Source organism: Rhamphochromis sp. 'chilingali' (assembly GCF_963969265.1).
Source record: "Rhamphochromis sp. 'chilingali' genome assembly, chromosome: 16".
Taxonomy (NCBI): domain Eukaryota; kingdom Metazoa; phylum Chordata; class Actinopteri; order Cichliformes; family Cichlidae; genus Rhamphochromis; species Rhamphochromis sp. 'chilingali'.
The window spans coordinates 30909591-30932789 of NC_137943.1; the positions used below are offsets into that span (position 1 = coordinate 30909591).

Consider the following 23199-nt stretch of genomic DNA (forward strand, 5'->3'; position numbering starts at 1 on the left):
AGTTATGCGGATATTTAGTATCCACTTTATTGTGTAATATCTTATTTGATTGTATTTGATAGTTTGGGCCCCAGAAAGACTAGCAACCACTGTTGTGGAAGCTAATGGGGTTCCTTATAAAAAGACAAATAAACATGTACCCAAATACTATATCTCTGGTACTGATCTCTGGTAAACAATGAAGTGTCCAGCAAGTCCAGTTTCAAGGGATAAGTCCTTTCTCAGGCAGCCAAACATGGCACAAAGATCAGTTTGAAGTGTGATGATGAAGCTTGTTTTAACATAAAAATGAAAAATCAAAAGTGCTTACATTAAGGTAAGCACTGTTTTGGTATGATGAATGCAAACAGAGCCATGAAGTCACAAACGTCCCTGCTCTGCCTCTAAAGTAATGTGGTCTCTCAAGGTTAAATCACTATTTCAACACAACTGGCTGGAAGCCTTTTTAAGGTTACATCCTCTATATTCTCCCATATTCTTGAGCACTCTCAACTTATATTGTTTGCTGAAAAGAAGGGTGGTATGCAGTCAAAATGGTCTGCAGTCTCTCCAAATAACCAAAATTGGGACAACCCAGAGGAAGAACACATCACCATTCAGCTCATCCCCAAAGACAAAAGTGTCCCGCTGTACATGAATTAAACAGGAGAAAAGGGGGAAGAAAGAAACAGTATAGGTGGGCAGTTTTCAGGGGGTGTCTGAAACAAACACAACTTCAAAGCAAGATGGAGAAACAGCTTCCAGTTCGGTCCATCCAGGTCGAGACTTGTGGGGTGGTACATTTGCTCAAAGGCAACTTTCTAAAGTGTAATAACAGTAAGTTCAGACTGAAGACATCTGAGTTGGTAAAAGCTGACAACGTTGTCACATTTGTTCACAATGTAGAAACATTTTTTCTTATTAATGAGCGTGCACAGGTCCATATAAGCTGATGTAGTGTAGTGTTTTATAAGCCACCTCTGTCTTAGTTTGGTGCCTTGACATGTCAAACATGATGATACTGACCACAAAGAAATAAACTGGTCCGCCAGGAGACCTTGATTTTATGTTTTGCTTTTTTTGTCCAGTTGCGGATTTATTTCATTTTATTTTCACTTGCTTTTTACTTTCTTTACCTTCTGGCTAGGTCAAAGAGCTAACAGCTATTAGATTGAATCTATAGAAACTACTGAATTAAAAATATCAGTTTCTCATCGGTACCACTTCACACTGGAAAACTGACATAAATATTAATATATGGTATAATAATACTTGTGCATGAAGCATTTCCACCAAAAAACATTTTGTGGGTAAATGATCGACACCAATTGCTTTAACAAAACATTATTAACTGTATTAACTCATGCCCTGGGAATGACAACGACCTAAATAAGTCACAAGTTGCATATTTCTTTTTATGAGTTTAAAGTAAATGATCTCATTTTCCAAGTCCCAGTTTGCACATTACAGATCTCATCAGACAGGCCTCCAAGCTAATATTTGTCTCCTTTTTAAAATATAATGTAGGTTATTTAGCTCATCGTGTTGCCTTCCACACTCTTGAAATACACATCTGCCTTAGACTGCAACAAATTAACCTAATTGGTAACAATAAACAGTTGCTGTAGTTTTATAAGAGGTTTTATGTTAAAATGACAAAAACTGTTCACAGTACGAACTCGGGGCAGGTTTACGGGCTGTGTTTTTAGCTGCTTCTTCTTCTTAAAAACTGTACTTGTTCCATCCTGTGTTTCTGGGGCCTCAACTTTTTGAATGTAGTTTCTAACTGTTTATCAGCAGCTGACAGATGTGTTGAATGCTCAGTAGGTTATACAAAGATGTTTTCGGTGGGCTTTTTGGGAGATATGACACTTACCTTGCAACCACAGCATCCAGGGATGGATTTCAGCTGTGAATACAAACTCAACAATAATGCAGGAAATGCATCAAAAATTGTTAAAAGATAAAATTGTCGATATTTGCACCCATTCACCTTCAAGTTTTTTGACAGAACAAAAACCCGCTAAATTCTCTGGGCAGCACAAAAGTCTGCACAACTGTCGTGGTGAAAGTGGCAGACCAACTGACTGACACCGCCATGCCAGCATGGCTAAAAGTAGCTGCTATTTGGCTTTAAAATATCTTAATTTCCATAAAAGTGCTTCCACTGAAAAATAGAACACAAAAGTGTGTCATGTTCAAGTTCAAATTTTTATTCGCCACATGCAGTGGCAGGTGGCCCTGCAGTGGAATGAACCCGCCCCCGACCTTACACACACAACACAGACATCACATGGGGATACAAGTCAGAGAACGGTTGCATTACAGAAAAACCACTGAAATGTACACTACAATGGGAAAGTACAAGAGGGAAAAAAGGGCTATAGGAGGACAGCATGAGAACAGGAAACAAAAAAACTCCTCTGCACAGAAAGCACATAAATGTCCACAGTACAACATTATAGAGCACGTGACCAGCAACAGGGGTGGGTAGGGGATGAGGAGTAATCCTAGGCAACAGCAGCCATCCTGCCAGTGCGCCGACTCTCCAGCGGGGGCCCAAACCCGACCGTGTTCCCCAGGAGGATACAAGCATCGAAGGCGTTGGAAGGGGAGGGGGGATGAGTGAGTGCTTATCAGTGTAAGTATATGTGTGTGCGTGTCCATAGTTCAGCTGAGATAGTGTCCTTCGCCCTGCCAGGCTAAGTAAGCAGTCTACCAGCCAACCCAGGTGACCTTGCATAGAGTGGGAAGAACAGTCTAAACACAGTTGTTATCAGGGAGTTTTGTTCAGCTCCAGCTATGAGCCCACAGCTGGCGCCAAAAGGATAGCCACATTATGATGGTGGTTTTTCTTTTGTGCGAACAGCTCATGAGAATTTCAAAGCTGTTCTTTAAAACTCCGACACGTTCAGAAACATGAAGACTGTTTTGCCCTGGGGTCATAAGAAGTTTGAAAAAGTGGGTCACAAAGCACGAGACAGTGATACAGGCTGTGAAGCTGTGTTGTGTTTTCCTTGGAGTTCCTTATAAGTTTGCATGCACTTTTACTTCCTGGTTAGGGTTATGCAACTACTTGGTTTAGGAAGGGGATAAAGGCCACCACACCACCTTGATTCTTTTCTGTTTCAGACATTCTGCTGTAGATTTGGGCCAAGCTGTAACTCTAGGACAGACGGCCTAACATTTGACCCTTTTAACATTTTTCTAATTGAACTGTTATGAACTTTAACATTTGACTTGCTAACTGAGGCCTGTAGAGTCTGAAATGTAAATCTTGGGCTTTTCCTCTTTGTATTGCAGAGTTGGATTTTCAGGATGAATTTGCTGGGGTGTCCACTTATGGAAAGACCATCAGCTGATTTGAGTGTGTTTCACTTGTGAGTAATCTTTCTTAGTGCAGTAGAATTACTTCAAACATCTTATAACAAACCCCAGAGTGTCATTTCTATTTTAGATGACTTTATATACTATTTTGAAATGCACTGGAAGCATCAAGTGCTGTGTACGGCAGGCAGGAATGGAAGACCCAAAATCCAGACTCCGGGAGGCAAACATGAACTAAAGACTTAGATTTATTACTTGGTGGCAGGAAAAACAGGAAACAAACTAAACTAGAAATAGTAACAAGGTTTAGACAGGCAGAACATACAGCACAGAATGAGGGAGATCGCAACACGGGACAGAGGGAGACGCTGAGATAAATACACAGAAGGATAACGAGGAAATGAGAACACATGAGGAACACAGCAAATAACCACAACCAGACAGGGGAAGCAAAACTAAACATAACACATGAGACGAGATACCTTCAAAGTAAGAGGAGCAAAACAACAAATCACAGGGGACTACCAAAATAAAACAGGAAGTATGGCTAACACATGCAACGAGAACATGACTGGGGAAACATGGATAACATGACAGGAAGGGGAACACAGAAGGAAACATGAGGGAAATAGGAACTCACAACAAAGACAATCACAGCCACACAGAGGGAGACACAGAGGGCAAAGACACAAGGGGGGAAATACTAACTAATACAAATCTAAACAGGGACAACCTCGGCACTAGAGAATCAACTTAACCAAAGACGACTTAAACATGAGACATAATACAAAATGACATCAAAACACAAGAAAACTCAAAACGCTGGGTCAATGATCCAGGATCGTGACAGGAAGTGAGAGACATGTTCCCTTTTTTTGCCATAACCCTTTTGCATGTGACAAGTATTCATTTATATCACCTTCTCTTTTTTGTGCCATGTATTCATGTCAGTTCATATTCTCTGATAACGGTTTTCACAGTTTGTGTTTAATGAACTCTCTCCCTGAAACAGTGGGAGCCTTTCACTCACTCTTACTCACTTAGTTGCTTCTGTAAAGCTGAATTGTTGATGGCAGCAGAGAAAATGAGACACAAAGATCATAGTTTTGCTTCACTGCATGAGGGAGCCCTCCCTATAGGAGGAAGCTGTAACCGTCTGGGTAATTGGAAAGTAATCTGTTCTTTCTTTTAGTCAGCTCTCTCAACTCAGCTGGGACCTGAATACAAACAAACAGGAACAAGTTTAAAGAAATCTCATCTTGTTGTTGCTTCATGTAAAAATTGGATAAGATGCTCTAGACATTTCATTTTTTAGTACAAATGTTCTTAGCATAATTGTATATTCCTTATAATTTAAAGTGAAAGAAAACTGGTGGTAGGTTGGGGGGATTTTTAGTACCCAAGACCTGGATCACTCCAGCACTGAATCAATGCTTTGAATTAAGGCTTTGAGGCCTCAGTGTTGTCACTGCAGTAGATCAAGCAGTCAATATAATAATCCTGACATGTTTGTATAGTTGCATGTAGATCAAGTGTAAGCATACCACAGGTTATTATTTATTTATTATTTGCTACTACATAAGTCATATTAGGTAAACTGACATAAGATTTGATGCCAAGAAGCATTTTTACAACAAAGAAATAAATGACCAGACACAACTTTCCTTACATTTCATACAAAGTTTTGATGGTTTTCCATGTTTTTGTTTGTTTGTTTCAGAAATACTAGAACATGGATTCTCCTTTATCGAGCTATTTCACTGCTAACCTCTAAATCCTCTCATCTCCAGAAACCCTGGATGGATGGATGTTAAGACATTATTACTTTATTGCAACAGCAGAGAGTCCAGCCAAACTGATCATTTCATCAGAGCACATTTTTAACTTTTCAGTGGTTGTTTGTTTTGGGGAACTGAGCAGCAGTTAGCCTGGGAAATAGCTAGCAACACTAGATTTAAGGAGATAGCAGCATAACTAAAGGCTGGTTTAGCATCACTGCCCTTTTTATTTAAAAATAAAGTTTTATACCCTATATCTTAAAAGTGGCGTTTGGCCTCAATTATGATCTCTGGACCTGAACTCCACGTAAGACTGAATGATGAATAATTCAACATAACACTGGATGAGAGAAATTAAGGCATGCACCCTGGCAAAATAAAAACACAATGAAAGTGAAAAAAAGTGAAAATGAAAAGTGTTGGTTGTTTGTAAATGATGTCGTACTTGCATAGGTCCTGTCTACTCACAGCACTTTCTGCTACATGTCTCATGTACCCAGTCACACACATTCATGCAGCACTTCTATCTGTGCCTGAGGGCTTTAGCCAACATTCACACACGCTGATGGACTTGGGGTTCAGTGTCTTGTCCAAGGATACTTTGGCATGTGGACTGGAGGAAACTGTGGACCAATCCACTGACCCTGTGACTGGTACCAATTGTACCACCTGAACCACAGCTGGGACAAGATTAAAGCTGCTTAATAAAAGAAAACAGCAAGAGCAAAAAATAAAGAACACTTGGGAAAGTCCGAATAGAGATGACATGTGTTCACTGCTTGAGCCGCAATCTACTAGCTAACCTGAGTGAAGGAAAAGATTTGTCACGATTAACCTCTAAAGTTGGCAGCTCCTTGTAATGAATCATTTGACATTTCCATTTACTGCCAGTCTTTAGTGACTGAAACACTAACATGTGAAATTGGCTGTCAGAATTCACAGTTATGTTCTGCAGCAGATTTTAATCAAACTTCATGCAGCCTGGCGGGCGTTCATCGGCCTTCCTGGTGATTTAATTGGCCAACACCTTAGCGTGCAAGGTGAATACAGCATGAATCACACAGGCTGCCATAAACAAAGTTATGCCCAAGACACATATTTGAAATTAAAATCAGCTGAGGACCTCGGTGCTGCTGCATACACACCTCCACACCACGTTATACACCTGAACACCACAGGGCTCATCAAACCTGTCACGATGAGCCAGACGACTGAAAATATGTTGTTTTTCTTTCTGGAATTTATTTTTTACTTAGAGATTGATGTTCTTTAAGTAAGTTTAAAAGTATTTAAGAGATTTTTTTTTTACAAATCATTATCAATTCAATTCAGTTTTATTGATATTGCACCAAATCACAACTACAGTTGCATCAATGCCTTTTCTATTGTAAAGTAAAGAACCTACAATAATACAGAAAACAGAGAAAACACCAACAATCATATGACCTTTATGAGCAAGTGCTTTGGTGACAGTGCTGCTGGGTTTTAATACAGTGAGCCTATAAAAAGGTGTCTGTCTCTGTCATTTCCCATAAATGACTCTTTTTATCTTTAATCTCTTTTTTGTGCTACAATCAGAAAGCGGTAAAATATACTTAATAAAGTATAAATAACTTTTTTCATGCAGCTGTACTTAAAGTAAAAAAGAAAAGAACGTGACCCAGTTTGGGAAGTTACTTTCTCAATAAAACTTTATCACTGAGTATTAAAAGTTTTGAGGCAGAAGTTGAGGAGACTTTTGCACATCCCCATGCTGCTGCTGTGAACGCTTCATTTTATCAGATGTAGCTTTAACATGACCGTGCCTCTGCAGACGGCTGCAGCTCAACGTCTGCAGGTTTATGGAAAATAAAGGCGTTTACGGCAACAGTCGCTTTAGATCGCGCCTGTCGCATCCAACAAAAAGTCAGCGCCTTTAGCTACAATTAAAGGAAATTTAATCCATCAGCAGGCTTTTGAGAAGCAGCTCAGAGCAGATAAGAAATGTACCGTAGCTGGAGACGACTCAGTGCCTGCTCAGTTTTATGAAAGAAATCTTCAGTCTTTCAGTTCCAGCTGAGGACTCCAGAGGTATAAACATCTGTTTTGTTTCCTGGAGCTCAAAGAGTTTGTCAGAGTCAGAATCCACAGACTACAGACGAGCTCTTTTCCCCTCCAGTCCTATCAGCACATCTCCAGTTTAAAGCTTATACATGAAAATGGAAAGTATTTACTTAAATCCACCTGCTCTGTCAAACTCAGTTCATTCAATAAAAACAAAAACATCAGAATAACTCAAATGATTATGAGATAAATCAGTTAATTTACAGCCAGAAAATTAATCTGCCTCAATTTTTATGACCGAGTTTATTGTTTGAATAGTTTTTCTCTATTTCTGCTTCCTCAAATCTAAATCCTGCAGATTTTCTTTAGTTCTTTACTTCATTGTGCATGTTGGAGTGTGTACTGCACTGAAGGTTGGATGAAACAGATCAGTTCCTTAGACCAGCCGGTGAAGAGATTAATTGAGAAAATAAAGAGCAGATTAACCAAATAAGACTTTCCTATAAGGCGAGATCCTTTTTGACCTGCAGGGGCCTAAATTTATCCGCAAGGTATTTTTTTAGGTTGGCTGGAGGAATTTGTAATTAATTAATTAATATTTGTAATTAATTTTTATTTATGTAAAGCATTTTTTCTATTAATACAATATAATCACATCACTTATGTCTTATTTTTTGCAAAAAATCTTTTAAAATTTATTAAATTGTACCTGCACATGTTGTATAGCAATATAATTTTTTCTGATAAAGGCGATGATTATTCCTCATTTATTATATTTAGATCCCTTATAACAAAGGTTTCAAACATAAAGCTCGGGGGCAGAATCAGCCTACAGAAACTGGAAAATGTGAAATGCATACAATTTTAACATTTATCACTACTAATAATAATAACAACAATTTTAGGTTTTCTTGACATTATAAAGAATCCCCCTTAGTTGCTATTCATACTACACCAAAGAGGTGACAGTTAAACAATTAAAGTTCCTGGGTTTTTTTTTCCACTAAATTTTTAATTTATTTCTTTGTCTTTTTTTTTTTTATAGTGGATTCTTGAAAATAGGAAATTATTTTTAAGTTAATGAAAGACTTTATATTTTATAATTACAGGACAGTCTGGGGAATCAACTAAAAGAACTTGTCTGTAATTTTACACATTAATCGTGCAGCTTCACATGTCCGGCCCACTTATGATCAAAGTTACCTGTAAGTGGCCCACAGTGTAAAATGAGTTTGACATCCCTGTCTTATAGATTCTGTGACATGATTAGTAATACTCAGTAACATCCATCAACCTCGGGTTTCACTGGGCAAAAGGCAGCGTTCACCCCAGGGGCGGAGCGTGGGGGTGGCTTACTGGGCTTAAGCCCGGGTTGTTTTGTCAGAAGCCCGGGGTCTTTTGGAGTGTAATTTTTCATAGTTAGATGCCTGGCTGACAACTGTATAAAACAAAAAGTACACACAATATTCGAAGCACATAGTGCACACTGTGGGAATTTACGACTGTGCGTGAATCCCCCCTGATATTGGTATGATCCGAGCTCAGACACTAAGCAACTGAGCGAGGGGGCAGGACAGCTGCTGCCCGTGAGTGCGCTGTTGGAGAAACGGAGCCAGCCATACTAAGGAGAGCTTAAGTTTGACCAGGTACCAAAGAAAATCATTCGTACCGTACAAATAATGTAAATATGACGGTGCATCACGAAAGATTGATATCAAACTGATCACTTGACCAATATTACGTTACTTGCTCTTCGAGTGAATCAACAAATGGCGAAATGAAAAGCCGAACAAATGCTGTTTCTTTAGAGAGTCTTAGCTTACGTGTGTTTATTTCATATTTTCAGTTCTTACCCTCCCCGACTAAATCGGTTTCAGTTATGCACTGAAATATAAGAATGGACATTAGAGGCTTCTTTCAAAGAAAAAACTCAGGTAAATGTTATTTTATATATTATGCTTTGTATGTTGTTCAGTATATTTCTATGCAAAACAAGAGGGATTTCAGTACACAGCAGGATATTCACATTTGTAACCAGATATTTACATACACTTTAGGGAGAAAACATAAAGCATTTTTACTGTACAACATCAATTTAGAGTAAACTTTTGTTTTAGATAAATATTGAAATATATTTTGAATTAGTTAAATGTCAGAATAAAGAGAGACAGAACTGTCTATTTATTATCACTTTCATCATATTAAGGAGTACATATACACTAAGTTTATTGTTAATTAATAAGAAAACTCCAGACGATTCCATTCTGAGCTGAAGAAGCTTCTGATAGGTTAGTAGAGTCCATGTGACTAAGTTGGTGGCACACCTGTGGATGCATATAAGGCAAAACACAGAGCCTGTTTCTGTGACATGGGAAAATCAAGAGATATCAACCAAAACACCAGGAAAAGAACTGTGGAGCTCCATAAGTGTGGCTCAGTTTGAATACAATTTGGTGCCATTTAAAATTAAGAAATACAGATAGTTTCTCACTTTACTCTTAAAGTTAACAAATATGTTTTTTATATTTATCAATCTAAAAAAATAAACATTTTGTCTGATTTGATGTTACAATTTAAAAAAGTGTTTTTATATGAAGAGTAAATATCTGGTTTCAACTGTATATTTGATGATTGTCAGCACAGAGAGGGAGAGAGAGGAGAACGAGGACAGAACAGAGGTGGAACAAGAGCAGGTGAGACACACATGTTAGTCAAATGGTTGTTTACCAAAAGTATCACCGTATCATAGGTACTCATGTATCTCGTACCTAGTGTTTCTTTTTAGGTTTGTTATTTTTCAAATTCTGTATTTATTAAGTTCTGCAGGCTTGTTTGCACAACAAGGCTAAATAATTATATAAACTTTTCTCAATCTAAATAGTGGACTTTGGTAGAATTAAAAAACAAGTGTAGTGCAGGTCTATGATGATTTTTAGTGCTATCATCTAGTTCTGATTGTGGTTCTGTCTTGGTTAAGTCCTCAGTAGTCCTGATTTTGAACTGTTGTAGTCCTGTTTTAATTCTGGATCAGTTCTGGGTCTGGTTGAATTGGGGTTTAGTCCCTGTGTCTTGATACAGCCCTGACCTTGTTCTGCCTCGCTGCTTAATTAAAAAACTAGTTTAAGGTGTCCTGCACATGTGATATATATATTTCCCTATATGAAGTCATTCTTTTTTGAACAAAACTCAAAACAGAGCCTATTAATCTTTCAGTCATTTCTACACCCCCCCCCCCCCCCCCCCCCAAAAAAAAAAAAAAAAAAAGAAAAATCCCACATGCATACTACCCTTTGGGCTAAGCCCCGGGTGTTTCAAATGTCTGGCTCCGCCTCTGGTTCACCCTGCACAGGGTTAACACACAGTGACAGAATAGAAAAGAAACAATAGAAAATATTTGACACAGAGCACTATGGTTACTGGTTTTGTCTCACCTTCCTTGACTGAAAATAGGAGGCCTGGTGCTCTGGCTCTGCAGGGATGACATGAAACATTGAACAGACTGCACCCCGGCAGCTTTGGAAACTCCTGTTTTGGATGGTTTGACACATGAACCAGAAGCTTCTGCATGCATGGACACTGGAGGCACCAGCCTGAGGTTTGATAACACAAGACCATCATTCTGCCCTAGAAACAGGAAGATAATCTGAAGTTACCTTCAGGTGCTTTTAAGAGACTCTTCAAATGGAATCTGAAAACTGAACTTTACAGAATACCTTTCAATGAAAAAGGTTAATGTCTGACTGTCATGCTCCTGGGAATTTGACCCAGGTTTTTGAGTTTGTTGGACATTTTATTCATTCTTCAGAATTATGAAATAGTTAGGTTCAGGTTTTGAGAGCCTCTGAGTTTTGTTGCTTATGTTTCTAGTTGGTTCCTTTTTCTGTTCATGTTTGTCCCCTTTTCATGTCTAGTCTGTATTTGTCTCATCTTTGTGTTGTCTTTAGTCTCTCCTGTTGTCGTCTCTCTGTCTCTCTATCATCTGTGTTTTGTCCTTTTGTCTCCAGGTCTGTTTATTCCCCAGTATCAAGCTTACATGTCTGAGTCTCAGTGTGCATCACTTGCTGCTTTATTTTGTTCGTTTTCTGTCTCCTATAGCTGAGCCACATTTAGTCATGCCAACATATTAAACGAACAATATATGATACATCTATATATACACTGTCAAAGATACTTGTCTTTGAGTGAATATTTAAGGTGATAGGAAATATAAATAACTGCAACTTGAATCTTTACTGAAGCTCAGTATTTGACACAGAGTTCAAACTCACTGCTGTAATAACTAATAATGATTAATATAATAACTATAATATTGGCCATATTATATTTACATTACCAAAGTGAGATGACTTTAGTCTCATGAACAACATTAGCTAATTGTTATTTACTAGCTAATCTTAAAATGACCGTTCAGTACAGAAATGAAGCCCAACAATCATGTTTTACAGTCCTGTGGTCTCAGCCTCAGATACTTATTAAATCACACAGAGCTCATGTAGAAACAAATGAACAAAATATGTTCTCCTTCATTTCTGTCAAACAAAGCTGAATGAAACGTTTCCAGCTGTTAGTATCATGGTTGCTAGGCAACCTGGGCAGCGCGACGGAGGCTTTAACAAGCCTACAAGCCTCGCACTTCCGGTCTTAGCGGTCTTTGAGTACGCGGACCTTGAGGACCGTTAAGGCTGCCTACTTTATTGGGATACAGCCCTTGTCATGAGCTCACGCTTGCTGTGTGTCTTGTCTGTGTTGTAGTCTAGCTTCCTAGTGAAGTTCTTTGTACTATGGTTTCCTGCAAGTCCAGCAATAAAGCTGCCTTTTAGGTTCACTTCTGCATCTGAGTATCTGCATGTTGGGTTTATGCCTCTGTCTGCTGCACAGCACATCATGACCAAGACAGTGTTAAATTATTGAAACTGTTCCCTGCTGTTGGTGGAGGTTTTGTCCACAATATGGAGTTACTAAAGGTCACAAAACATACTTTCATAAAACAAAAACATGTAAAATTAGATTAAATATTTCACTGACACTTGAGAGTAGCAATACACCTTAAAAGTGTCGATTTACTTTTGGACACTGATTAACAGAAGAGACGTGTAAAGACTTTTGGGAGGTTTTTGAGAAATGTGAATTTGTGAAACCTGTTTGCTATGGGGATGTTTCTCAGGTGGTTAAATTGGATGAATATTTGGCTTTGCCCTCAAAAAAAAAGTTTAATTGCCAAAAAATATTTAACTTACCAAAGAATTTCTCCTCAGTTTTCTATTTAAATATATAAAATAGGAGAATTTGCAAAATAACAGAAAAATGTTCAAGTTCAATGTGAAAACAAAAATGTTAAAGTGAAAAAAACGCAGTTCTCTGTCCTTGCAGTGAGTTTCCATCTTTAGCAAACTGTTATTAATCTGTATTTAAGTTCATTTTGTCTGAGGATCTCCTCACCATGAAATAATCATTCGATCAGGAGCTGGGTCTCAGGTCGGACTAGAGGTTTGTTTTGATGCCATTTTATTACTTACAAGCTAATATCGCCATCTGGTGGTTATACAGTTTATGACAAAAGTTAATGCTTGTCCCCATTTAAAGACTGCTTTCAAAAGAGGACTGAAGAGTCGTTTAGCTTCTAGTTTAATCGGCTTTGCTGTGCAATCTTTGCTGCCAACAGTGTAACATTTAAGATGTACATGAAAGTTAATGGGTAATTATGATGATCTTTACCACAAAGATTTTAAATGAAAGAATAAACAAAGGGCATGAAAACTGATTCTTATGTCTACTGTGTATCTTCAGTGTGAATGTTGAGTTATATTTGAGTGTCTGCATATAAAGCACATACTAATGTATTGTTTCGAAATACATGGTGGTACACAGGAAACATTACTAAAGAATGTAGAATTAGAACACTATCTGTATTTGTTTTTTAAATAGTTTTACATATATTTTACCATTTAAAAAATAAATAATCAAGAAATCAAGCTTGCTGCCAGTTAAACCAGTTTGCCTGGGTCAGACTTGTTACTGCGTGCTGTAACCAAACATACCACACCCTGCATCATGTGATTGGCTCTTGGTCGCTCTGTAAGAATATTTCTTTAGTGCCTCCCTTCACAGATGTGTCTGTATCAGGATGGGTCTAAACAACATGGTGTAAATGCAGTTGCTGGTGAGCCTCATTTCCTGTAGGAGGTGAACAAGAGCAGAGATCTGTTTCCCTTCAGAGCACAGAGGTTGTTTCTGTTCAGAGGAAGTGAAACTGTCTGACAGTCACTGAGAGACGGTGAAACGGCACAGCACATGAATCAAATGGATCAAACAAAATTCTGCTGTTCAGTCTGTTTGGATCTACTGAAGGATCCGGTGACTATTCCCTGTGGACACAGCTACTGCATGAACTGTATTAAAAGCTTCTGGGATGAAGAGGAAAAGAAGAAAATCTACAGCTGCCCTCAGTGCCAGAGGACTTTCACAGCGAGGCCTGTCCTGGAGAAAAACACCATGTTAGCAGATTTAGTGGAGGAGCTGAAGAAGACTGGACTCCAAGCTGCTCCTGCTGATCACTGCTATGCTGGACCTGAAGATGTGGCCTGTGATGTCTGCACTGGAAGAAAAATGAAAGCCTTCAAGTCCTGTTTTGTGTGTTTGACATCTTACTGTGAGAAACACCTTCAGCCTCATTATGTAGCAGCTCAGTTAAAGAAACACAAGCTGGTGGAGCCCTCCAAGAAGCTCCAGGAGAACATCTGCTCTCGTCATGATGAGGTGATGAAGATGTTCTGCCGTACTGATCAGCAGAGTATCTGTTATCTCTGCTCTGTGGATGAACATAAAGGCCACGACACAGTCTCAGCTGCAGCAGAAAGGACTGAGAGGCAGAGAGAGCTGGAGGTGAGTCGACAAAACATCCAGCAGAGAATCCAGGACAGAGAGAAAGATGTGAAGCTGCTTCAACAGGAGGTGGAGGCCATCAATCAGTCTGCTGATCAAACAGTGGAGCACAGTGAGAAGATCTTCACTGAGCTGATCCATCTCATCCAGAAAAGAAGCTCTGATGTGAAGCAGCAGATCAGATCCCAGCAGGAAACTGAAGTGAGTCGAGTCAAAGAGCTTCAGGAGAAGCTGGAGCAGGAGATCACTGAGCTGAAGAGGAAAGATGCTGAGCTGAAGCAGCTCTCACACACAGAGGATCACATCCAGTTTCTACACAACTACCCCTCACTGTCAGCACTCAGTGAGTCTACAGACTCATCCAGCATCAATATCCGTCCTCTGAGCTACTTTGAGGATGTGACAGCAGCTGTGTCAGAGGTCAGAGATAAACTACAGGACATTCTGAGAGAGGAATGGACAAACATCTCACTGACAGTCACTGAAGTGGATGTTTTACTGTCAGATCCACCAGAGCCAAAGACCAGAGCTGGATTCTTAAAATATTCATGTGAAATCACACTGGATCCAAACACAGCATACAAATGGCTGTTATTATCAGAGGGGAACAGAAAAGCAACAGCAGTGAAACAACAGTCTTATTCTGATCATCCAGACAGATTCACTGGACTGTGGCAGGTCCTGAGTAGAGAGAGTCTGACTGGACGTTGTTACTGGGAGGTGGAGTGGAGAGGGGGAGAAATTGATGTAGCAGTCGCATACAAGAATATCAGCAGAAAAGGATATGGGAGTGAATGTAGATTTGGACATAATGACAAATCTTGGTCATTAGATTGTGACAACAACAGTTTTACATTTCGGTACAACAACATCAAAACTCCTGTCTCAGGTCCTCGTTCCTCCAGAGTAGGAGTGTACCTGGATCACAGAGCAGGTATTTTGTCCTTCTACAGCGTCTCTGAAACCATGACTCTCCTCCACAGAGTCCAGACCACATTCACTCAGCCGCTCTATGCTGGACTTTGGGTTTATGATTATGGAGACACAGCTGAGTTGATTAAAGTGAAATAGACTGAAGTCTTTCATATTGTGGGTTTAAATCTGTGTTTTAGTTTCATTTTATTTTCTCTCCATCATTTCTGCACAGAGATCAGCTGTCAGTCAAACATTATGGGTGGTACCTCCACATCTTCTAGTTGTTCTCTTGATGTTTCTGAGTTTTTAAAGGAGATCTTTCCTGTGACTGTTTATGGAGGCTATCACTGCTCATCATCATTTTGATTTACTAAAATATTTCTCCACATGAAAATGTAAACTTCTCTATCCTCTAAATGTTTCTGGAATATTTGTATTGAACAATGTCGACATTTCTCTTTATGAGTATGGCAGACCATGTGTGTGTGTTTGTGTTTGTTTTTGTCAAAATCATCAAACAAATGAGGAAAAACTGTGATTTTAATGAATGAATTCATATATTGTGTTGATGTTTTATTGTGTGAATAAACTGGAAGGTTTGACTATAAATCAAACTTTGAACAAAGTCTTTTCTTCTGTCTTCATTCCAGGATCTCACTCAAATCTGATGCAGAAAATATGAAACTAATCTGAGAGAATAACTGAAGCAGTTTTCCTCCTGAAGCATCACAAAGTTCAGAGTTCATGTTTAGAGCAGAAGATTCAGCAGTCGTTCTGTGACCTTTCAACTTTCTTCACTAAAACAGCTTCATTACAGAGAAACAAGTCACATTTTCTTCATGTTCTTAAGTCCTTTCAAATGTTTTTAATGGTCCTTGAATGCAGCATCAGTGTCTCAGGTTTAAAAGGTCACTTTCTGTTGTGTTCAAAGATTTCCTTCAGATATGGTCTTTAATCAGTAAAGCCAGTGATACAGCAGTGTCATTAGCTGTGTTATTGGCACCAGGCTGTGTTTATGTATGTGTTTAATTCTGTCTGAGGATGTCTTCAGCATGAAATGATCATTTGCTCAGCTGCTGTGTCTCATCTCTTATCAGACATTGGTTGGAACAGAGTTTTGTTGCTGACCATCTGACAAGAGGGTGAAGAAAAGCTTCAGGCTTCATTTGGACACTACGTTGGACAGAAGTCTCCACAAAAATGACTCAGAAACACAAATATTATCAATGAAAGTCCAAATGTCAAAAAGGGGTCATACATGATGCTGAGAAATGTCCTTGAACATTTGAACATGAGTCAGAGGGTTGTCAGGTTTCTACACTGCATCGTGGCATCAAGCCTGAGATGTCTGTGGAAACAAGTATGGAGGACACAAATGCACAGACGCAGTCGAGCTGTTTACTGCTGATGAGGAAGGAAAATAGTCTGTTGGATATTAAAGCAGCATTTATTAGAGTAAGAACAGATACTTGTGTCCTTCATTTGATCCCCGTCAATTTACAGAAGACTTAAGGACCCTTTGACTTCTAACATACAGCTGCATGTTTACAATTTTATTATTGATTTATTTCTAGCAAAGCGAGACTTTACTGATTAAAGACATATAATCAGACATGTTACTATTACTCTCTGAAAAAGACTCACATAAAGCAGATTTATCACAAGCAAACATCAAGACACATCCTTCATGGCTTAAAGTTGCAGTGGGACTCTTTCGCCATCTGGTGGTTGTAACAGTTATGACAACTGTTCCTGCATATATGTCCCTCCTCAGTGTGAAGAAGACTGGACTCCAAGCTGCTCCTGCTGATCACTGCGTGTTCCTCCTGTGTCTAAAATCTATTTCCATTATGAATCAGGAAACTGTTTGCACCAATCATAAAGCCAATAAAATACATCACACACTAAGAAATAACAAAAAGGAATTGTGCATTTCAAGGAGATTTTTCCCTCGTTTTTTGAAATCATAACAATACAAACTAATGCAAGACTGTCATGTTTTCATAAGTTTGTAGAGACACTGTTCTGTTGTATTCTAGGACATAAGTCACTCCTCCTCCTCATCATCATCAGCACCCATGACCTCCTTTTAGTCTTTGTTTTGTTATTTTTCAGAGTTCAGGAGACGTTCTTATGGGATTTCCACAGTGTACAAGTACTGTTTAGAGCCTTTACCTAAAAGAAAAGAGTAAAGTACAAAGTAGATTTACTCACTGCAGGAAAATAATGCCTCAATCTGATATATTGTCTTATATGACAAACTGAAAGTGATGCATCAAAGTGTAAGCAGCATTTTCCTGTTACAGCTGGTCTAGATGGAACTGATCTGATCTCCTTTATGTGCAGGTAGATATCCAGTGGGTTTGCTAAGGGTCACAGATGAGGGGCTGTGTGAGATGTTTAATGGGAAAGGAAATAAAACCATTGTTCCAGACCTGCAGCTAAGATACTCGAGTATCTTCAAATATGAAGCTGAGTATTACTTCCATACTTTCCTCCACTGCTGATGACCTTGTTACCTGCTGCTCCCTGTTAATGATCAGCCTCAGTTCTGATAGTAAACTGTTGGCTCTCTGGGGGGAAGAAAGAAGTTTGTATTTGTTTAAGATACAATGAAATCATATTTTGACATATTGGAAGATGACATGGAGCTGAAAAAATACTACAGGTATAAATGGAAACTCCAGTTTATTTCTGTTATTTCCTGTGATAGTGTTTGTACACTCGCTCATGATAACTGTTCATTCAGCTGCTGTTTTTGTCTGCTGGACATCTTTAGCTTTCAGTAAGGATGCATTCATAGATCAGCACATCTTTTTGAACCACATTTCTTATGAGACTCAGAGTTTACATTTTGGAAATGTGGTGAGACCTGGGGTAGAAAGAGACTGAAGCCAGCTTCAACCTCGGCAGTTTTGTGTGTGTCTGAAGCAGAAAGATAAGAACTGTGTGGCCAACTCATCACACACACAATCCTGAATCAGAAAAACAGCATCAAGTGTTGTAATTGTTAAACACAGAAGTGTGATTTATATGTGGTTTTACTGATGGTTAACACAGTCGCACAAACACCTGAAACTGATCAAAATATAAAACAAAATATTAAACATAAATATGTGCAAGTTACCAGAACTTATATGTGGTTTCACTGAGGTTTAATTATGCTCAGTTTATCAATACTCACTCATACAAAAGTTTGTTATGTCTTATTGATTATTTGGCTTTAGGTTTTCCAGTTTTCCAGCTGCTGCTGTTTAATGTTTGCCTGGGAAAAGAAATTCCAGTTAGTGTGGGAAGTTTGGTTAAGCTGGTGGAAAACAATACTGTTACACTGACCTTTTGGATAAGATTGTCTTACCTGTGGTTTCTCTGATGTGCACGACAAAACAGTCTCCAGGCAGCTTGAGTGCCCATTTAAAGGTTCCTGGTGGTACCAAGTGATTGAAGAGAGGATTGAAAAGCCATATTAGTTTATTGTAGATTGTAGTCAGTTGGCCAAGCTTGTAATGAAAAACGGTTCATTACTCGAAGCTTTCATCACAGTCCTCTTTGGTGACATCTGGTGGACAAATATATGAAGAGCAGCTTGAGTCTGCAGCTTATAATGAACTGCTTCATTATGATTGCCCACTCTGCAGAGCTGACAGCTTGTGTTTGATGTCATGTGACAGTTCTGTGTGATATCGGGCTGATATGTTGCTTTGAACATGAATTTTCGGGGGGTGAAAAAATTATGTTATCATCAATCAATCATGTGGTCAGAAGAATCTGTGCTTACCTTGCAGGAATGTTTTAAATTTACAGATTGGGAAGTTTTTATTCAGTCTTGATGCTTTGGTGGATGTTAGCTCATATGCAGGTTTTGTAAAGACATGATTATACCCCTTAAGCGTGCTAAAGTGTACCCTAACAATAAGCCATGGGTCACCAAATGCATCAAATCCTGTTTAAGGAAAAAGAGACAGGCTTTTAAAGAGGGGGCTGTTCCTGACTTTCAGGCAGTCACCAAAGACTTGAAAATCGAGCTCTTGAAAGCAAAACAGATCTACAAAAACCTTCTTGAAAGAAAATTTGCAGCAAAAGATTTTGGGTCTGCCTGGACTTGTATGAAAACCATATCAGGGTTTCAAAATCCCCAGAGCAGCAGTCAGATCATTGTAGACGGTTTTAAGCCAGACAGAGATTTGAATATGCTTGATGCTCGTTTTAGTTCTTCTGAACTGAAACAGAAACTGAAAGATACTCAACACTTCATCACTGAACTCAGCGATGTCCAAAAGGCCTTTCATACAGTTAATGTGAACAAGAGCCAGGGCCCTGATAACATTAGTGCCGCCGAATTAAATCTTGTGCTAAAGAGCTCAGTCCTAAATTTCAGCTTATTTTCAATAAATCCTTTCAAATACAAAATGTGCCCTCGCTTTGGAAGGAAGCTGTCGTCGTTCATGTCCCTAAATCTAGTCGTCCAAACGTCCTGAATGACTTCAGGCCTGTTGCCTCACCTGAGTTGTCATGAAAGTCTTTGAAAAAATCATCAGAAATGTGATTATGGAAGAGATTGAATATCAGCTGGATCCAATGCAATTTGCGTACAGGCCCAACAGAGGAGTGCAGGACGCGCTTTGGACTAAATCTGATTCTTAAACATGTAGAGAGTAAAGGGACTTTTGCAAGACTTCTTTTCATTGATTTTTCTTCTGCTTTTAATACAATACACCCCCATATTTTAATGAAAAGACTTTTAGAAGAGTTTGAAATCAGGAAAAACCTGGTTTGCTGGATTTTAGATCTTTTAACTGACAGGTCACAAAGAGTGAGAATAAATGGGGTTCTGTCTGACCCAGTGTTCTCCTCCAGGGTCTCTTATCGCCCTTATTATTCATTCTCTTTACAAACACGTGTCAGAGCAGATATGAAAACAGGGCCATCATTAAATTTACAGATGACTTTGTTATTGTCAGCTTACTGAAAGAGGGTGAAACTCACCATAGTCCAATCATTGATTAGTTTGTTCAGTGGTGGGAGGAGTCTTATCTCCAATTGAACATATCTAAAACAAAAGATAGGGTTATTGATTTTAGGAAACAACTAAATGGGCACAGAGTCACTTTAATTAAAGGTCAGAAAATAGAGCAAGTGCAATCATATAAATATCTTGGGACCATAATCAATGAAAAACTGAACTTTTATTGCAAATCGGTCTGTAAAAAGGGTCACCAGTGCCTTTACTGCCTCAGGAAACTTGCTCATTTCCACATTGAGCGAAAGATTTTAACTTTGTTTTCTTGTTCTTTTATTGAGTCTGTTTTATCTTTTTGTTTGGTGCCATGGTTCAGTCAGACCTCTGTGACAGAGAAAAATTGACTGAATTAGTTAGTGAGATGGTCCAGTCGTCTGATAGATGAGTCACAGGCCTGTTTAGACTCCCTGTACTCTAAACAGGTACCACAGATGGCTTAATCAATCCTTAAAAATGGTTCCCATCCTCTACGGGGTGGATTTAGCTTCTTTCTTCAGGACGGAGGTTTCTAGTTCCAAGATGCAGGACAAAGCATTATAAAAACAGCTTTGTCCCTGCTGCTGTCACTGAACTCAATAAGAATTGTTTTTGATTTGATTCACTTTGTTTAATTACTAAATATGTGTTTTCTCAGGTTTCATTAGGTGTGTGTGTTTGTGAAGGGAGGCCAAATGCTATCATTGTTCTGTAAAGCAAATTTACCTGTGGGTATAAATAAAGTAACCTTAACTTAAAGCTTATAGGAGGTTGTGAGGTCACTGCCTCCACCTGATTATGTAATTAACCAGCAGACTGGTACGTTTATATATAATATACTATAAGTTATATCATTATAATTATGTGTACATCATATTTCTTATGTACATTTTAGACCTGGGAGCAGAAATGCTGATGAACTGGTTTTTATTCAGGAACAGGCAGAGCGTCCTCTCTTCCTGGCTCCATGTCTATAATTATGTCACACACTGATTCGCTCTCACAAAATCACCAAAACACGGCAAAAATCCCACCAATGATTTCAATAAATCATTGAATCAGGTACTGAAGCAGTGACGTGCTGAATGAAGCTTCAGACGTCATTGATCACGTGACTCTGTTCAGTCAAACCAAGCCTCAGCACAGCGTTTCTGAAGCAGTGTGTTGATTTTTTGACACACGTGCCGGAGCTTCAGCTTCAAACGGGCCGTCACCATCAGAGTTGCTGGAACCATGTCCCACTACTGGCTACTCTGTTTTATTCTGTGTTAAGTTTTTGAATGTGAATTTTCTGTGTTAAGAATAACAAAGAAAATGTAATGAAGTGATTTTAAAGTTTAAACTTTGTGTTAAATCTTGTAAGTCAGAGAGAGAGAGAGAGATGAGGTGTGGGTGGACATCAGATGATCAAATGTCAACAACCTGATTGGCCCAAGTGTGAAGATGTGACGTCCAGTGAGGGAAGGGGGGAGAAAGGGTGAGCAGGTATAAAAGTGAGGTGAAGAAGAGATTCGGAGTTCTTCCCTTTTGTCCTCTGTGAGATGAGCAGTTCAGAAGTTTGGATCTAAGAGGTTCACAGTTAAAATTCCAGCAGAGACGCTAAAAGGAGAACCACAGTCTAACCTGTGAATGTTTTTAACCCTTTGTGAAACAACAAAGGCATAAATATGATCATATCAATATTATCTACTGGCTCAGACTCATAGGATCAGGGATTAGAACTCCTTTTATCAGAGAGATGAAATCTACTTCCTGTACAGGGTTTTTTTGTGGGCCTACCGATCGACAGAAACTAGAGTCAATAAAAAAACTGGACATTGGCTCAATGTGTGTGTGGCACAGGCAAACAAGGACTGAGCGCTGTGTAGTCCCACATAAAGTCAGACACCTGGTCACCCTAGGTGGACCATGGCATGGTCTATATGGAGGATACAGACACTGCTGAAAACATGACTCTGTCTGGTTTAGATGATCAAATGTCTTTACTTTAGGAGGCTGTGGCTCAGAGTACATTCACATAATGCCTTTGAATAAATGTAAAAAGCTTGTTTTTCTCCTGCTTTGATTTCTTTGTCCAGGTAGAAATTCTGCTTTTTGCCTCTAAAATCGGAAACAGTTTGAAACAAAGTTTGGCGCTCTAATCCTCTCTGTGTTTGTCCTTTGGTCAGATGGTGATATTGAATGAAATATTCCAGTATTCAGTAGCTCAGCAGCTTTGTAACATGTGGTTTTGCACACTGTTCAAACCTCAGATGTTTGTGTAAACAAGTGTGGAGGACACAAACTCACGGGGGGAGGAACGACATTTACTGTTGATGTGTCTGACATTTAGTCTCCATGAGTTCTCATAAGACTGAAGAACTCTGTGATCTCTAACATGCAGCTGTATGTTTTGAAATCATGTGTCTCATTCTCTGGACTTTACTAGACAACGAGTGAAGAACATGTAACGAATATCATCTTTAAAGTGATGAATAATAACTCTGCCTCTGTGTCTTCATAAAAAGATCGTACTTCTGAAAGGTCAGAGGGCAGCATCCACTCTGGGTTTACACAGTTTTGCAGCTTTAGCTCTTCTGAAGTTCAGCACCTGCTTTTTCAACCAATCAGAAGCCAGTATTGTAGAGAGTTCATATTTCTTTTCATGCAATTGAATAATTTTGAATGTTTAGGTGAATATTTATATTTAGAGTATTTTCTCGATCAGTGTCTTCAGTCCTGACCCTGAGTGCGTACGTTTAAAAATAAAGTGATATAACTTCTTTTACATTACTGTGAACTTCTTGTACAGTTTGACAGCTGATTGATGTCGTGTTTGTCGTCATATGAAGATCGTTTCCTAAAGAGGGCTGAACAGTCATTTTGCCTCTGGCTCCATCCATGAATCTGATGTTTGCTGTATAATCTGTGCTGTTAAAAGTGTAATGGAACATATAATTTGCACATATAATTTCATATGTAATTATGATGATCTTTACCCATTAAGATTTTAAATGAAACGATAAACAAAGGCCAAGAAAACTGAGTTAAACTCCTGAGTCTACTATATATTTGCACCATGAAGAAATGAATTCTTTGCACCAGTAATAAATAATCAAATATATCAAATTATCATCAATTATTTAAATAAAAAGAACCATCGCTCCAAACAAAACAACAATTAAACAGAGAGTCCTATAAAACTTCAATTTCAAACATCCACGTAAAGTTAAACTATTAAACTTTAACTGGGTCAGACTTGTTACTGCATGTTGTAATCAAACATACCACACCCTGCAT

General features: G+C 38.8%; 1 protein-coding gene across 3 annotated transcripts; it reads left to right on the plus strand.

Moving 5' to 3' along the window:
- The first annotated feature begins 851 nt into the window (after window positions 1-851).
- Window positions 852-15549, plus strand: LOC308412386 (tripartite motif-containing protein 16-like). 3 transcript variants are annotated; one of them, XM_080906702.1, is made up of 4 exons: window positions 852-3359; window positions 8974-9061; window positions 9766-9820; window positions 10578-15549. In XM_080906702.1, exon 4 carries the CDS (start codon window positions 13419-13421, stop codon window positions 15078-15080), a length of 1662 nt encoding a protein of 553 aa, XP_080762828.1. In that variant the 5' UTR covers window positions 852-3359; window positions 8974-9061; window positions 9766-9820; window positions 10578-13418; the 3' UTR covers window positions 15081-15549. The 3 variants fall into 3 exon arrangements, 2 of the variants coding, with proteins under 2 accessions (XP_080762828.1, XP_080762829.1); XM_080906703.1 differs by having other exon boundaries at window positions 9771-9820; XR_013974567.1 differs by lacking the exons at window positions 8974-9061; window positions 9766-9820; window positions 10578-15549 and adding an exon at window positions 5027-8951.
- Window positions 15550-23199: the final 7650 nt, after the last annotated feature.

Coding starts and splice junctions, on each gene's coding strand:
- LOC308412386 (XM_080906702.1), top strand. CDS start 13,419: ATGAATCAAATGGATCAAACAAAATTCTGCTGTTCAGTCTGTTTGGAT.